General features: G+C 42.9%; 1 protein-coding gene across 4 annotated transcripts in view; it reads left to right on the top strand.

Annotated features, from left to right (window-relative positions):
* Positions 1–18,268, top strand: part of ERBB4 (erb-b2 receptor tyrosine kinase 4) — a 912,234-nt gene that overhangs the window by 868,937 nt on the left and 25,029 nt on the right. For all 4 annotated transcript variants that reach the window (XM_066626312.1, XM_066626139.1, XM_066626395.1 and 1 more), the window contains exons 21-23: positions 7,495–7,650; positions 8,771–8,846; positions 16,833–16,979. In XM_066626312.1, coding sequence (XP_066482409.1) covers positions 7,495–7,650; positions 8,771–8,846; positions 16,833–16,979 — 379 coding nt within the window. The remainder of the gene's footprint in view (positions 1–7,494; positions 7,651–8,770; positions 8,847–16,832; positions 16,980–18,268) is intronic.

Genomic DNA, 18,268 nt, shown 5'->3' with positions numbered 1-18,268 from the left:
GTGGTCTGGGCAACCGGCTGGCGTCAGAACACAAGCCCAGCACCAGAGCGGGCCCAGCGTGGGCTTGTACTGGGCTAGCTCCGGTGCTGGGCCCATGGTAAGGGCTTGCAAACATGCCTTATGGCATGCTTGCAACAGTGCATGCTGGCAGTGAGCCAGCGTGCACGGGTCTGGATCAGGCCCTAACTCTCTCCCATGGAAATAACTGCACCTTAATAGTTTCATAGTTTGCTTACAGTACTGGCACTCTGTATAGAACATCAAATGGAAGTAAATAATACTGTGCCTGTCAGACTTGTAAAGGTCAAATGAAGCATCCTGGAAAATGTGTATCTAGACTCTACACATCTCAAATGAGTGCCATTAGGTATGTCACATTTTCTTCCTTAGCTTCATTTCATTTTGGCCAATGTTGTTTGAGTTCTAATCTACAACAATGCTTTTTGTTTATATGTTGTTGTGTGCTCAGCCAACCACAAACCACCTTAATAGGACACTGAGAAAAATCAATATGTACTTTACTGTGACTATTCCTAAGAGGAGGTACTGTATTAAAGTGCTGACTGTTTGCCATGATCCTGGAAAGAGGGGGGGGGGAATGCCTCTACAGTAAAGAGACATAATGGAGTGGCATGACTAGTATAGTGCTTGTAGAACTCTGAAGTTGGAGTATTGAGATCTATTGCATTGAACTTGAGCTTGATTTTTAATTAATTAATCATCCAAGTCATGGCTTTACTGAGTGGCCTTTGGCAATTGACAAATCATATGTTTAGGCTGCAGCCCCCTCCCCCACACACACATACACACACTTACTTGGGACTTATTCAAAGGGACTTACGTCTGAGTAATCATATACAGCAGCAATTTTCAACCAATGCGCCATAGCACATTGGTGTGCTGCACATGGTCTGCAGGTGTGCCTCAGGAGTTTGGGAGTCATATATTAGTAGGACCATAGGAGGATATGAACCCCTTGCCAGCAGTGTGAGGTGCCTTGCCAATTATCAAAAAACTGATGGTGTGCCTTAATAATTTTAGCGCCTTCGTAGTTTGCAATGAGAAAGGATTGAAAATTGCTGATGTACTGTATAAGGCTGCATTGTTAGCCAATCAGGTTTTAGCCTTCTTCTCAGGTTCTTTGAGGGAAAGATTAAAATCTTAGGGTAAGTTCCTTAGCCCACACAGGGCTAAGGGATGCAGTGGAGGACAGGGTGCCTGTATTTTTAACCACTGTATAGAAGAGGGACTATGGGCAGGTGCAGCTTCATAAACCCTTCCAGGTTGAGCTGCACCTGCCCATATTCCCTCTTCTATACAATGGTTAAAGACATAGGCATTCTGTCCTCCATTGTATCGGGTCACCCTGAACCCAAGGTTCTACGTCTGATCTTCAGGTATTACTGGTGATCCTGATCTTTTCCCCTTGTATCTCATGGTCTGAGCCACAAGAAATCTGGAGCTTGTCTGCCAAGCAAAAATAACAGAGTCCAACTTTAGACAGTTGTTGCAAGGATTAGTGGAGCAGTCTATAAAGCATGTTGCACATCCACTGCACTGTAATAACGGTGACAATAATAATGGTTTTTTGAAAGGAGTTTTAAATAAATGCATTTATCTGAATCATGTTGCAAGGAAGAAAACTCATTGCCGCAATGTAACTTCCACAGTATGTATTAATGATCAAGGTTTCTGCCCATTGCTGAAACCAAACCAGGTCTATATTGGTTCCTGTGGCATCCACTGGACATTCCTACCCTGCTGGGCATTCATGCATGATGAACAAAATATTTTCAACAGGGAATACATTTGAAAATCCAGGCCTCCATGAACCAAATCAAGTGGTCTATGAATGGGATAATGAAACTTGATTGTGATTTTCAGGCCTATGTACATTGAATTTTATGCATTTATGCTCTATTCCAATGGTGTTCCCAGAGAAGGAGGCTCCTTCACTTTGCTCTCGACTTCCTGGTTGACTCTGAAGGCAAGGGGAGGGGCCACTTTACACAGGCGTTCAGGCGCGTGAAAAACGTATCACTTCTCCCCCCAAAGGCCACTGCTCTATTCAACCCTTACACTTGGGTAGGATTTGGCTATTTTAAACTGTGATGTGGGGTATTTGCCTCACCTACCAGAATTAAAAATGGTGGAGAATTTTGAATAGTACTACTTAGAATAAAAACTTAACTGTGTAGTCTTGGGAGTAAGCCCCTTATAATACAATAAAACTTATTTCAGAGTAGACATGCATAGCACAGCAAATGCATAGGATTGTGCTGTAAAATATGTATCACACTGAAGAGATAAAATGATGCTATTTATATATGATGGCTCAGATCATACTTTTCTTGGATTTAGAGGTAAACTTGGATCCATGAATATAGTCAGACTTTAGCAGTGTATGCAGGAAAAATGAAATAGAGGCAAGTTCATTGTACTTTTGGAAATTCCAGGGCTGAATGCTTATGTGATAGTTATGAACTACTACACTCCTAGGCATCTTCTGTTCATTTCCATGAGAAAACTTTCTGGTAGCTTGTGGCCTAATTAGACTGCAGTCTTTGCTCGGTTTTCTATCATGTTAATGTTGGTGCTTGACCCAGGTGCCATCTAAAGCAATCTACTGTTTTATAACATTCCCAGTATATGGGCTATAATCATTTGACCCTCTGTGATTTATTTGCCTGGTCTGTGTTTTTTTACAGCTTTGGGTTTATTGTCAGAAACAGTTAATCCTTTCGCCTTCTATAGCGAGAATGTTTAATGGACAGCAGCATTGATTTGCAATTGGCAAGAGAGAGTGTGCTTGCTCCAGCCAGTTAAAGCCTATTTGAAAATAATGTCCTGTACTTTGTGCTCAAGCAGTTTTTGTGGCCCTGCTTCAAACCTTCATTGTCAGCGGTTGCAAAATCTATTGTACTAAAATCAAAACAGGAGCGATTTATGTTGATCATCTTATAATGCAATTGAAGAGTTTTTATGGTGACTTCACCAAAAAGATGTACATAGTTAAGATCAGATGGTTTTAAGGCTATCAGGTGTTTGTTGCTGCAACATAGCTAAAATTATCCTATTCAAATGCTTGACATGGTTTCTGTTAGAATCAATTCTCAGCAGTTTGATTGCTTTCCTACTTTTAATTTACAACAGCTCCTTTTAATACAGAACAATGCAGGAATAATGGCATCCATGTTACAAATTATGCACTGAGGCACAGAAAGCTGAAACATTATGCTCAAGATGCTCACAGGAATATATGTGGAAAATCCTGAGGCATTTGCACATGTATCCATTAATATTACAGCCTAGATCAGGGCTTTCTAAATGCCAGCCCTGGGGGCCGGATCCAGGGTTTGGGGAAAACTCTCCACTCCATAAGTAGAGCTTACCATTCCATGTCTGTGCCATGTTCATGTCCAGTAGATCTGGACACCAGGACGTTCTGGGCAGTCGCCTCTGCCTGGACATCCTGTTGCACAGCCTTCTGGGATGCTGGGCAGCAGACATGACTGCCCAGAGCATCTTGGTGCCAAGATCTACAGGAAATGAGGCAGAATAGTAAGCTGCGATCTGAACGGGGACCATTTTTTTTGTTGTGCAGGTGTCCGGAGTTTGGTGACAAGTGGCTTAGATCAATAGGACTTAACTGAAGGCTCTCATGGTAGATACTTGGGGGTTCCCGCGTAACTTCCACACAACTGAGCTATGGGGCCATAGCTCAGTGGCAGAATGATCCACTCATGTAGAAGATCCCTGGTTAAATCACTGGCATCTGAGAACTCTGCCTGAAAACCTAGGGATCTGCTGCATTTTCAGTATAGACAATACTGACCTAGAGAACTGAAGTTCTCACTCAGAATGAGGCAATTCCATATGTTCATGTAAAAGCTCATGTTGCCACATTATTCTGCTCACTTTGTTACCTGGCTCAGGTCAGTTTTGACCATAAGGGTTCTAATAACAATGGGGAGGCCTAGGAGAAGAGCTTTCCAGCTCTTATCTCATTGGGCTGCTACAGTGATGCACCTATGATAATGTAGGTGAAAGTACCCAATGGCTGGTAGCCAGCTACACTCTGAATCAGCAATCTTAGCACAGCAGCCAAATTTCCATGTCCTTTGTCAGATCTTGTTTACACAGTCAGGTATCATGGGATGACAAGCACTGAACTTATTTCAACCTCTGATTAGTGAACATCTTCAAAGGACAGTCAAAGTTTGAAGTGAACTGGAAGACAACTAATAACCCCTAACAAGTTCATGGACCCTTGAAAATACCTAAAGAGCTGGATTGTTAGTATTCAATAAGTGTACTTAACAGTTGATAACTAAAGTACTGATTCTCTGTGCACAAAACTATCCTCCTCCTCCTCCATCTCACCACATGTATAATATAATGCCTGCAACACAAGACAGAGGATATAGAGTCCAATCCCACCCAATTTTCCGATGCCGGTGTAACTGTGCCAATGGGGTATGCACTGCATCTTGTGGTGGGGCAGCAGTCACATAGGCCTCCTTAAGGTATGGGAACATTTGTTCCCTTGCCTTGGGGCTGCATTGCAGCTGCACCGGTGCTGGAAAATTGGATAGGCTGGGGCCCATATGTATTTGAATGTGAGTTATTTCTGCACCTGTAGACCAAATATTGCATTTTATTAAAGATGGCAGGGTCAGGGAAATCTCGGGTTCAAATGTTTGGTTCTGTTCATGGTGAGCAAGGCATGACTTCAAAATTCACTCCCCCCCAATTCTCTCTCTCTCTCTCTCTCTCACTCACACACACACACACCACCACCACCACAATTAGTGTGGGTAATGATCTGAACAGGAATAGAAAATCTTGAACAAAGGTAGTCAGAAAGGGTTGTGCAACTGAAACACCTTGAGTTTGAATGGGGTTGTTTGAATCACATTAATGTAAAAAAAGTCTTCAGACCTACACTGCAAATGCTAATGTACATTAAACTTGCATATTTTTAGTTAAGGAGTCTGATCTAGTTTAGAGAACTTTAGCAGGAGACGTTCACACAGGAGACCCTGCCAGAAGCAAAATTTTTCAAAAATTTAGCTGAACATCTGTGAGGAGGATGGGAACAGAGCCCACTGATTCACTTCTGCTTTTTCCCTCTATGCCCATTGACTCATTGTAATGGTTGTACAAATGTACTAAATAAATATTAGATAACATATCATTATCATTTACTGATACATTTTTAACGTTCTTCTATGCGATGCATAGAGCTGATGTAATAAGATATGATAAAGATAATTACCAAGCATTCTGCTTCAAGTATGGATTCTGATATTGCTGCTGAGATCATAAATGCCTCTCCATAAAATTGCATTGCAGTTCACGCTTCCTACAGATAAGATTTTCACACCTCTGATATTTAGATCCACTATAAACTACTCAGCTTACCAAGAGGAATGAAGTTTATGATGAGGGTTATGCACATCTCATTGATCCCACTCTACTGGGTCCTATCCACCACGTCTTTCCCATCTCCTTCCTATTCCACCTGCTCCCCACCCTCCCCCTACCCCTGCACCAGACATACCTGGTCCTGTGGGCCTCCAGACGACCACAACCACATTTAGGAAGCCTTCCAGCTGCCATACTGGCTCACTGCCCTGTCGCAAAGAGGGTGAGGCGGTTAATTAAATAAGGCTGTAATCCTATACATATTTTCCTGGTAGAAAACCCCATTGAATCCCATTGTATGTACTTCTGAGTAGACATGCATAGTATTGTGCGGTGACTCACTTTGTCCAGAAACAATTACAGCCTCTCCATATATGGTCATGATGGCAGTGAGTTTTGCAAGTTGCTCTATCAGAGAGTGGTATCCAAATGAATGTGAGTTGAGTTTCACTAGTACAGTGCTTTCTAATTTTACTTAGTACTAGCACTTTTCCAATTGCTGATCCCCTGTATTCCCTGAAACCTCATTCTTGAGAGCTTGGAAACAATTCAGAGTAGCATAGGATGGATCGTAGGGTCTGTAGTGGGTTCAGGTAGACCACAGCTGTGATACAAGGACATCTGCAAGAGAGATCTGAAGGCCTTAGGAGTGGACTTCAACAGGTGGGAAACCCTGGCCTCTGAGCGGCCCACTTGGAGGCAGGCTGTGCAGCATGGCCTTTCCCAGTTTGAAGAGACACTTGGCCAACAGTCTGAGGCAAAGAGGCAAAGAAGGAAGGCCCATAGCCAGGGAGACAGACCAGGGACAGACTGCACTTGCTCCCAGTGTGGAAGGGATTGTCACTCCCGAATTGGCCTTTTCAGCCACACTAGACGCTGTTCCAGAACCACCATTCAGAGCGCGATACAATAGTCTTTCGAGACTGAAGTTGCCAACATGCAAGTGGGTTCAGAGGATTGTTGGAAATCAGAGGGTCATTTTGAGGGAGCAGAAGGCAACTCACTCAACTCCACTCTCTCAAGGCAACATCTGATGTCATCCCATAAAACTAACACACCAGATCCAAGTGCCTGGCAAATCAGACTTTCTTAATTCTATATGTCACTCTTTCCTATCTCAGTGGAGATTCTTTTCCCAAACAGCCACCTCTCCTCCAGAAGTGATTTTGAAATGATTTTGTTATTATCTAGATCTGGTAAACTCGCTATGCTGTATTGGTCACACTCATGATTTCATTAGTGTTTTACTAATAAAGTAAAAGCAGGAAAGATTTGGGTATAAGAATAGAGTATACAAATTGGCCTAAGAACTGAAAGAAACAACAAAAGCCAAATTGTACATTAAGAGGAAAATTCAAGTGAGAAATAAATGCACTCTTAATAAGAAGTCTGAACACTGACTTTAACAAGTTGGGGTTCTGAAAAATGTTCTCATGTGGCTCATGCACATACCTGTGGCCAGTGGACCTGTAAATATGATCAAATTGCAATTAAGTTGCTGATAATTAAGAGCCTCATTTCTTTATTGGGTTATTCTTGTTTCCAAATTTTACTTGGACAACCTATCCCCAATTTCCCCCCATACGTCAGTAATATTGCAGAAAGAGATTTCAAAAGTAACCCAGTGAGCATAAGATGTTTTGTCAGAAATAGCCTGTGGTGTTCTTCAGGAAAAAATCTGAAGAAAGGCAAAGGGACCCTCTATGGCCTCTTGTGAGAAGTTGTGAACTGAATGTATGATCATTGACAATAAAGCCGAAAATATCAGAGGGATGATGGTTGTTTTGGAAGGGCCGTTGCTGCAGTGTTGACACATTTCACTGAATGCCTGCTTCCTTCTAAGAACAACTATCTGAGGTGAAGGGTAAAGGAAGGATTGAGTGGAATAGGAAGGTATCTGCTATTTAAAAGTTTATCAGTGGTGGAGGGGAAAGAATCATTATGACTGCCCCAGTGGTTAGAGAGACTCAATTTGCAGAGGAAGAGGAGCAATGTTTCTAAAGCATGTGGCAAACCAATAGGTCTAATTATACTAAAATGCTACTTTCAAATGTCTTTGCTGATTAGGGAATGATGTACCTGGAAGAAAGGCGATTGGTTCACCGAGACTTGGCAGCTCGTAATGTCTTAGTTAAATCACCAAATCATGTGAAGATCACTGACTTCGGCCTGGCCAGGCTGCTGGAAGGGGATGAGAAAGAATACAGTGCTGATGGTGGAAAGGTAGGTGTTCCTTGAATTTGGCCCAGGGGTCAAGAAATAATGGTTTCAGACCTGAACATAAGAACATAAGAACAGCCCCACTGGATCAGGCCATAGGCCCATCTAGTCCAGCTTCCTGTATCTCACAGCGGCCCACCAAATGCCCCAGGGAACACACCAGATAACAAGAGACCTCATCCTGGTGCCCTCCCTTGCATCTGACATAGCCCATTTCTAAAATCAGGAGGTTGCAAATACACATCATGGCTTTTAACCTGTAATGGATTTTTCCTCCAGAAACTTGTCCAATCCCCTTTTAAAGGCATCCAGGCCAGATGCCATCACTACATCCTGTGGCAAGGAGTTCCACAGACCAACCACATGCTGAGTAAAGAAATATTTTCTTTTGTCTGTCCTAACTCTCCCAACACTCAATTTTAGTGGATGTCAATATTCCAGGTGTGGCCTTACCATAGATTTGTACAACAGCATTATAATATTAGCCATTTTGTTCTCAATACCTTTCCTAATGATCCCAAGCATAGAATTGGCCTTCTTTACTGCCGCCGCACATTGGGTCGACACTTTCCAAACCCAACATATAAAGTATACTGCATACTGCCAAGTCACTTAATAGCTTATTAGCAGCTTAGTTATCACAAACCCAATTATCATGCAGGCCAGAATAGGAGCATCCTCGAGTCTGATCAGGCTTGTAACCCTTATGTTTGACACCCTTGCTTTAAAACATTGCTGTAGCTGGATTGGGATGCTTGTCTCTTGTCCTGTTTCTGATAGAAAGGAGGAGATTGTATGCACAATATGGAATCCTGCCTGATCTTAAATCTATAACTGACTATAAATATAGCAGGGTTTTCTTTGGGTTAAGGTTATAACTGGAACAGGATATAAGGTTAAAACTGGGACTGCTCACAGTATTTGCATTGTATAAAAGAGCAGGTTACTTTAATGTGGCTAGAGCATCTTACTGACAGGCCATCTTACATGGGTTAGTCTAACCTCATAGTTAGGCAAACCCAAATGATGTTTCTGAAAGGTGAATCTGAAAACAAAATTTTACTTACCTGAACTTTGTGACAGAATTTTTTTTGCTAATTATGTTTTCTTTCTTTATCCCTAGATGCCAATTAAGTGGATGGCTCTTGAGTGTATACACTACAGGAAATTCACACATCAGACTGATGTTTGGAGCTATGGTAAATCTAAATATTACCTGTGTTCAAAAGTGTACCATTTTGTGTTATGAACAACTCTTTTGTTATGTTGCTAACGTTTGTCATTCTTTTTCCAATAAAAGTGTGAAGGAAAAGATAGCTTGGTGGCTGAACCTCTGAGCATCATGAAGTTTTAACTCTGGAATCTCTTATTATGCATTTCCTGACAGACTGGGGGGGGGGGTGTCACTATGCAGGAAAAGGGAGGAACCAGGGGCAGGGAAGAGGCAGGAGAGGGTGGATCCTGAGGCAAAGGAACATACCAGATCTTATCCCCTCCATTCTGAAGCTCCTTGCCCCTTTCCTCTTTTTGGACACACACCACCAAAACTAGTGGCATATCTGAGGAGTCCCTTGCATGGTTTATACTTACCTCCCACCTACACTTGGGTCACCCCACCCTCCACTGCTGGATGCAGCGCACATATAATAATAATAATAATAATAATAATAATAATAATAATAATAATAATAATAATAAACTTTATTTTTATCCCGCCCTTCTCCCCAAAGGGACACAGATCGCAGACACTCGCCTATAAGTCGACCCCACAGATAAGTCGAGGGCAGGTTTTGAGCCAACAATCATGGAATTTTCTATGACCCTCAGATAAGTTGGGGGTTAAACTTAGAGGGGTGTCTGACTATAGTTTTGTCTGATTTAACCCCAGGCCACATCCTGAAAAATAACCTACCACTAATTGTTACCTAAGAACTGTAGTCTCTAATTTATTAAAAACATAGTAAAAGATCATAAGATACATTTTTATTCTTTTTAAATTCTGGTCTTCACCACCTTTTTGTAAACACTATCAGAGTAAGTGCACTGTAAACTACATACCAGTAAAACAGTGGTTCCCAACCTGGTATTCATGTACTCCCAGGGACACTCAACAGGACCTTTAGGGGTACTTGAAAAAGAATGGAATAATGGTAGAAAAAGGCAGGTCATGCTCCAGAATGCCTTGCAAGGACCAGCAAGGCAGGAAAGGAGGTAGCTAGTTGGCTTTGAAAGCCCCACCAACAGCTAGTTTTTGGTCATCAATTCATGTATGAACCAGTGAATGAAAACCAGCACAGTAAAAAAGCTGAAACATAATATGTAAAGTGATCAATCACCCAGAATTTCTCAGCACACTTCTGGTGCAAAACAGTGCAAAGGCAGAGTCTTCTGTTCCTCAGACAGATAAAAAGAGAAAACACTGTGATGAATACATGAAGTCTGGGTTTTCATAGAGAGGAGATGAGGGCTTGTATTATTACAAACATTTTGCTAATATGAAGGGTACAATTTATTAATGCCAAGGGATATGCAAGTGAAAAAGGTTGGCAACCACTGCAGGAGAACCATGAATCAAATCCACCTTTAAGGTGTCTGGTATGTTAAGCCAGAAGCTCTACATACAACATACAACCCATAACACATAACTGAGAGTGTGCAATTCAATTCACAGCAGAGAGATGCAGCTGCATATATTGCAATCCTTTTTACTCGGAAGTAGACCCACTGCTTTCCATGGGTGTTATTCTTAAGTAATGCTGCATTGAATTGTAGCCTGGGAATTGTTGCTTGACCTCTGCCAAATGCAAAGCCTTTGTAAAAGGGAATCGGGTTGCAGCAGCAAAAGGGAACGGAGGGGAATAAAAGGTTAACTTTGGCTGAAATGTCCCAAGAAAGTAACTATAGCAACTAACCAGCTGCCTGCCTAAGCTTAGTGGAGAAAGAACCTGTTCAGAATTGAAAGACTCTGCCCTCTGATTGACCCGGAGATAAGGCGAAGTGAGAATTGGAGCTTGATTAGTAGGCAAAAATTTCACTTACTATACTTGAGTATCTACGGTAATTTTGGTGTGGCTGTATCAGTGCGTCTAGAGGGCAATAGGATTGGACCCTTAGTCTAGTTTTGACTTGCTATGAATCAGATACCCATCCTTCACTTTGTTTCCTCACTTGCTCAAAAATTCTTTAAAAAAAATTTTTTAAATAGGAATAGAATTAGTTAGGTTCTGTCTCCTGTTATATAATGTGAATATATTTGAAATGTATTATCACCTTGTAACCCTTTTAGTTTGTTCCCAGAAATGATCATGACAGAAAAAGTCTTTGTTTTCTGCTTCGGTAGCAGAAAGCCATGCAACCTTGGGATGTAATTTTCAGCATTCCTTTGAAAGCAATCGAGAAGCCATGAATGTGTGTACGTGTTTTATTTTTTTTAGTTGTCTTGTGGATGACTTTGTACTACAATCAGGTAAAGTGGGAATTGTCAAAACACTGAGCAAATATAAGAAAGGGGGAGACTAAAAGTTGGGGAGCTGACTTGACCTGGATCAGTTTGCATTTTACCGGCAACCTTAATATTAAGGAGAAGGGGGGGGGGGAAAGGGTCAGATGTATAGGGAATCTTTTAAATCCATAACCAGGGAGTTGGTTTAATTGTGCTAATTATAATATCAAGATTAGTTCTTTGGCACCTATTGGCTGTTTGCCTTCCGAGGTATTCCAGCTGTTACTGGCATGATTATTATTTGCAGCTTTGCTCCTGGAGCTAGGGAGCCTGGAGTAAGCAATTAGAATATGCCAGTCATCACTTGGTATTGCAAAATGACTTCACAGGAACAGTCTTGTGGTTGCTCTTGAGGTTCCAGCTGAAATCTCATTACACATGTTTACCTGTGGATAGCAGCAAGTGATGCTGATTGGCTTTGCAAACTAGTTCCAACTTTCTCTTGAGTGGAGAAAGCGATCTGGGATTTAAATTGTTCATATACAATAGTATTCCCCTGGCCTCTTGCATGGCATTTTGCCCCGGTTAACAATCTAGATTTGTTCATCAGGGTCGTATTAGCTGTAATAAAATTGAGAAAAGGCCCAGATCAGTGGGGTTTTGATGTGAGGCAAGGGCTGCAGCACGTTGTAGCAAGTTAATCATAGGTAGCCTCCTTGTAGCAAGAAAGCAAATCTTTGTGTCTCACAGCTTGCAACACAGAATACCACAACCATCTAGATGGGTCTGATTAGGTATTTTCAGCCAGATGGTTGTAGTATTGTGAATAGCAGTCATGGGATCAGTGATGTTGTTAGGCTGGTGCAGTGGCAGGGTGATGCAATGACACCTTCATGTCAACTCCCTCATAACATTGTATCACCCCCTGCCTCTGAAATGACTCCGACTTGGAACTAAATGGAGATGCAGACAGGCATCAGGGCCCTGCAGTGCTCCGCTTGCTGCTCTGAACACTCGGGTGGCGAACACTGAGCACCCCCTCCCTTAAGGGAGCCCAGAAAACCTCTGGATCACCACAGGGAGGGGTTCGCCATCCCTGCCATGCTACACCATTGCATGCAGGGAATCTGTTTGAAGAGGACCTGTTTTGGTGTAGGTAGACCAAGAATGTAGAACAGGTGTCAAGTATGTAAGATTATGTGCCTGACTAATAGAGCCCCCATGTGCTCCCTGTGCTGTACCTGTTCCCTCTTCCACCTGCCACCTTCATGTTCATATTCACAGAATGGTCCACCCTGACAAGTAAGCCCTTGCTCATGATAGGCCTTGTCTTCTATAACAACTCAGTCACACCTGCCTTCTGTTGTCTCTGCTGCCTGCTGAGGACGTATTTCATGAGTGGTTCGTCCCTTGACCTTGCCTTCCACGTTGCCTGCTCTCTTCCCTTGGCCTATGCCTTTTTCTTGTGTCTTGGGGCCTCAGTGAAGTGCTGTATAGTGAAGGGCCCCATCCCATGATTATAAGGTATGGTTACTACCTTGTGTAGGGTTAGAGCAGGGGTGTCCAAAGTTTTTGGTAGGAGGGCCACATAAGCTCTCTGACACTGTGTTGGGGGCCAGGGGAAAAAAGAATTAATTTACATTTAAAATTTGAATAAATTTACATAAGTTTACATAAATGAATATATTAAAGATGAACTTATATGAATGAATGAAGGTCTTGCAATAGCTCAAGGCCTATAAAGGGCCTTGCACAAAGCAAGGCCAGCCTTTCCTTTGCTGTGAAACAGCAAGCAGTGGAGGGAACTCTCATCCCACAGCTCATGCGAGAGTTCAAACAGTCACCCTCATGCTGACTGCAGTTGTGCCGGGCCAGTGTGGGCTCCAACAAATCTCTGGAGGGCCAGAGGCTCATTGGAGACTGGGGGTTCCCTGAGGGGCCTCGAGAGGCCTCGAGAGCCGTAAGTGGCCCCAGGGCCAGGGTTTGGGCACCCCTGGGAGAATAAGGGAGAAAGATATTGCATGTGTTTGTAAGTCAATTACTGAATTATTTAGGTAATGTAAGTCTTTTAGGAATTATTTAGGCTACCTACCTCTTTTAGGCTGGATATGACAGCTTGCAAAATGTGATTACTAGGCTGAAGGCATATTTTAAATGACCTTTAAAATAAAAGAATTAAAAAGTCCAAAGGAAGGAAGCTGCTGGGATGGCAGAGCATTTCTGATACTGAAGTTGGTCTTTTAGGATATCTTCAGGTACTGTGTGGTGTTTGTCTTTCTGCTTAGCTGAAAGAGGAAAAAAAAAAGCCTTGAGGACATTTGAAAATGGTATTCTGGTTTCAAACACATTGCAGTATTATAACTCAGATCCATAAAGTGTTCTTTTTTGCAATAGGTATATATGTTTTCGCTGATTTTGAGTGACTTGGAACATAAAAAACAGTGATCTAATTTTATTCGGTTTTGGAGAAATGGATGCTATATGTTTGGAACAAGTGTTGAGCTGTTTTTAAAAATAATAGTTTTAGATCAGCTTCCCCCCCCCCCCCCACAATGGAAGAAAAAGCAGAAATTATTCTTTTTGCAGATATTGCTAGCAGTGACCTTCACACCATTTATTCACTCTAAGCATTTCCTTTGCCACTGATCATACCTGCCTGCCAACCCCTTCCTCTAGGTTCAAGGATCTCAAATGACCAGAAGCTCAAATAGTAATGTTGGAGGCTTACGGAAGCTGTGATAACAACATATGAGAATTTCTATTTTAAATCTTCTTGTTTAGTTCTGCTGTATTTTTAAAAAACATATATTATGCAAGTTTGAATATATGTTTATACTGTATATCAGTTTTGAACGTGTAGTTATATGCCATTAAAATTCTCAAGAGCGGATGGAATAAAAAATTAGATACCACAAAAAAAGACACTTATGGATACAATACATTAGAGCAGCGGATGCTAAACTATGGGTCTGGACCCACCTATGGGTCACTACCCAATTTCTGGTGGGTTGCAAAACTGACAAGGCAGATTAGGCTATGTACATCAAGGGTTAAACAACCTGCTACTTGGGGGCAGCACTGCTGCCTAATCACCATTATAGCCACAAAGGCTTGAATGGTTGGTAAAGTGAAACTTTTTTTTAGGTGGGTCCTGAAGTTAAAGAGTTTGGGAACCACTGCATTAGAGAATTCTCCTGTATGCGACAATTAAAATGGGTGTGAGCTGTTCAAGGGCAATGCAGTGCGAATGCCCTAACATTCACTGCTGTTTGAGAGCTTGCTCAGGAGAACATTCCGGGAAAGGACTATAGCCCAGTTGTAGAGTTAAATCCCTGTAGAGAATTAAATCCCTGGCATCTCCAGGTAGGGCTGGGAAAGACATCTGTCTGAAACCCTGGAAGGTCACTGCCCATTCAGGTAGATAGAGCTGAAGTAAACAGACAATTTCAGTGTAAGCGGCTTTTTATGTTCCTGTGAACTTCCCAGTGGATTGTGCCCAATGTCAACAGGAGAAGGCAGTGTTGGGAGTTTTCATAAATCTTTGTCGCACCAATGGCAACAGATTCTATCCATTTGGCTTATGAAAGTTAACTCATCTTTGTCGACGGGCACGCTTTTCCCTGCTGTTGTGCACGGGGACAATGCCTCACTGCTTCTCTGGTGGCAGTCTGGAAACATGCAGCTCCACACAGTTCTGGAGCGCTGTTTACGAAAGCTGTAAAGCATCCACCAATAGTTCCAGCAGTAGTTCAGCTCACTAGGATATTCTAAAGTGATTTGTAGTGTATGTTTTAGACCAGTGATTGTCAACCATTTTCATCTCATGCTAGTTGGCAAACTTCAGTCTCGAAAGACTATGGTATCGCGCTCTGAAAGGTGGTTCTGGAACAGCGTCTAGTGTGGCTGAAAAGGCCGATTCGGGAGTGACAATCCCTTCCACACTGGGAGCAAGTGCAGTCTGTCCCTGGCCTGTCTCCCTGGCTATGGGCCTTCCTTCTTTGCCTCCTAGCCTCAGACTGTTGGCCAAGTGTCTCTTCAAACTGGGAAAGGCCATGTTGCACAGCATGCCTCCAAGCGGGCCGCTCAGAGGCCAGGGTTTCCCACTTGTTGAGGTCCACTCCTAAGGCCTTCAGATCCCTCTTGCAGATGTCCTTGTATCGCAGCTGTGGTCTACCTGTAGGGCGCTTTCCTTGCACGAGTTCTCCATAGAGGAGATCCTTTGGGATCCGGCCATCATCCATTCTCACGACATGACCGAGCCAACGCAGGCGTCTCTGTTTCAGTAGTGCATACATGCTAGGGATTCCAGCACGTTCCAGGACTGTGTTGTTTGAAACTTTGTCCTGCCAGGTGATGCCGAGAATACGTCGGAGGCAGCGCATGTGGAAAGCATTCAGTTTCCTCTCCTGTTGTGAGTGAAGAGTCCATGACTCGCTGCAGTACAGAAGTGTACTCAGGACGCAAGCTCTGTAGACCTGGATCTTGGTATGTTCCGTCAGCTTCTTGTTGGACCAGACTCTCTTTGTGAGTCTGGAAAACGTGGTAGCTGCTTTACCGATGCGTTTGTTTAGCTCGGTATCGAGAGAAAGAGTGTCGGAGATCGTTGAGCCAAGGTATACAAAGTCATGGACAACCTCCAGTTCATGCGCAGAGATTGTAATGCAGGGAGTTGAGTCCACATCCTGAACCATGACCTGTGTTTTCTTCAGGCTGATTGTCAGTCCAAAATCTTGGCAGGCCTTGCTAAAACGATCCATGAGCTGCTGGAGATCTTTGGCAGAGTGGGTAGTGATAGCTGCATCGTCGGCAAAGAGGAAGTCACGCAGACATTTCAGCTGGACTTTGGACTTTGCTCTCAGTCTGGAGAGGTTGAAGAGCTTTCCATCTGATCTGGTCCTGAGATAGATGCCTTCTGTTGCAGTTCCAAAGGCCTGCTTCAGCAGGACAGCGAAGAAGATCCCAAACAAGGTTGGTGCAAGAACACAGCCCTGCTTCACGCCGCTTCGGATGTCAAAGGGGTGTGATGTGGAGCCATCAAAGACAACAGTGCCCTTCATGTCCTTGTGGAAGGATCTGAAGATGCTGAGGAGCCTGGGTGGACATCCAATCTTGGGGAGAATCTTGAAGAGGCCATCCCTGCTGACCAGGTCGAAAGCCTTCGTGAGATCTATGAAGGCTATAAAGAGTGGCTGTCGTTGTTCCCTGCATTTCTCCTGCAGTTGTCTAAGGGAGAATACCATATCAGTGGTGGACCTGTTGGCTCGGAATCCACACTGTGATTCTGGATAAACGCTCTCTGCAAGTACCTGGAGCCTCTTTAGTGCAACTCGGGCAAACAACTTTCCTACAACGCTAAGGAGAGAGATGCCACGGTAGTTGTTGCAGTCACCCCTGTCGCCTTTGTTCTTGTACAGCGTGATGATGTTTGCATCCCTCATGTCTTGAGGTACTCCACCTTCTCTCCAGCAGAGACAAAGGATTTCATTTAATCTCATAGCACACTAGCAAGGCACTAAAATTGTCAAGGCACACCATTAGGCTTTTGACAATTGACAAGGCGCACCATGCTGCCAGTGGGGGCTCACATTCCCCGATGGCCCTCCTAATAAATGACCCTCTCCCAAATTCTTGCGGCACACCTAGGGACCATTCGCAGCACACCAGTGTGCCAAGGCACAGTGGTTGAAAAATGGCTGTTTTAGACACTATGAACTGAAATGTGACTGTCACTCTTTTGTTTTAGGTGTCACAATTTGGGAGCTTATGACCTTTGGTGGAAAACCGTATGATGGAATCCCAACAAGAGAAATCCCTGACCTGTTAGAGAAAGGAGAGCGCTTGCCACAGCCCCCTATCTGCACCATTGATGTTTACATGGTGATGGTGAAATGTGAGCAATTCTACTTCTGCTCCGTCTCTTTGAATGAGTTTGACTAAAACCGTGTTCCACTGCAGTTTGCATCTATTGTCACAAATCCTTTGTAACACTGCTTGCTATTTTGAAGCCTTGTATTCAGATGGTTTCATGAATTATATTGAAGTATTATACACAAGTGCTTTGCAATTGTGGTATACGTTAATCTAACTGATTGCATCAGTTAGATTAAGCTTGCATCAGTTTGTATCAGCTCAGGTTCTTATTGACAACAGAGTGTCAGACATTACTGCAGTCAGACATTATTGAAGTCAAAATTGTAGTACACAAACTGCTGTCATTTCCATGACAATTGGTTTTCAGAAGATAGCATTACACATAATTATGGGACCCAGGTATTAAAGGTTGTAAAAGGGTGAAAGTTGCTTCCAAATGACATAATAAGCAAAAAAAAAAAAAATCCACAATGTTTGATTTTAAAGGATTTAAATTCATGTAACGAAACAAGCTGAGCTTTTGGGAGTAAGTGTCGAGTCAGGAGTTTATAGAAGTTGAAATTTTAGCTGCCAAATGTGTATTTTTAAATATGGGGTGAGGAGTCAGGCAAGACTTCAGAGGCAAAGTATTTTTATTTATGCTAGTTGCATCTGCTTTCTCCCCCAACACAGTTTTTTCCCCCCAAAATGTGCACATGCTAGAAAATGTGACCCTGAAGCTCAAGCTTCTAATTTAAAAAGAATTAAGAAAATCTCTATGGTGTTTCTGACTTAATTTAAATGAGATTAACAAGCAACCAGTTCCTTCATGTGGGGTTTGCTGCTCTTGTGTACACATGAAACAAAGAATATGAAGAAGCAAGTCCAGTTAACCACTTGTCTGAACTGACTGTTCCAGCACGTTAGAGCTGAAGAGTGCAGATTCTTTTACAAGTTCATTGTTAAACATGATGCAGTGTCAGCATCAAGGTAGGGTGCTATGACATTGCAAACAGACACATCAGCAACATCTTGGAGCATCAGGATGGAGGGGCAGGAACTCCTTCCCTCTGAAATTACATAAAATTTTAACAGAGTTGGAAATGCAAGTAGAGCGACACCTTGAGTTTTGTCGCCTTGACTCTCGTCGCTTTCCTCTTTCATCCTTGCTGAGCACCTGGAAGTGCCCACTGTCTAAAGGGTCTGAACATTGTTTAATGTTGCTGAGCACCCAGAAGTGACATGTGCAGACCTTGACTTGGGAGGCAAAATCTCCTGCAAGCAGCTCAAGGACTCCGTGAGCTTGGGCAGGCAGCTCATCATTTCCTG

The sequence above is a fragment of the Tiliqua scincoides genome, chromosome 1 (assembly GCF_035046505.1).
Source record: "Tiliqua scincoides isolate rTilSci1 chromosome 1, rTilSci1.hap2, whole genome shotgun sequence".
NCBI classification, from domain to species: domain Eukaryota; kingdom Metazoa; phylum Chordata; class Lepidosauria; order Squamata; family Scincidae; genus Tiliqua; species Tiliqua scincoides.
This window is presented reverse-complemented; position numbering and strand designations above follow the sequence as displayed.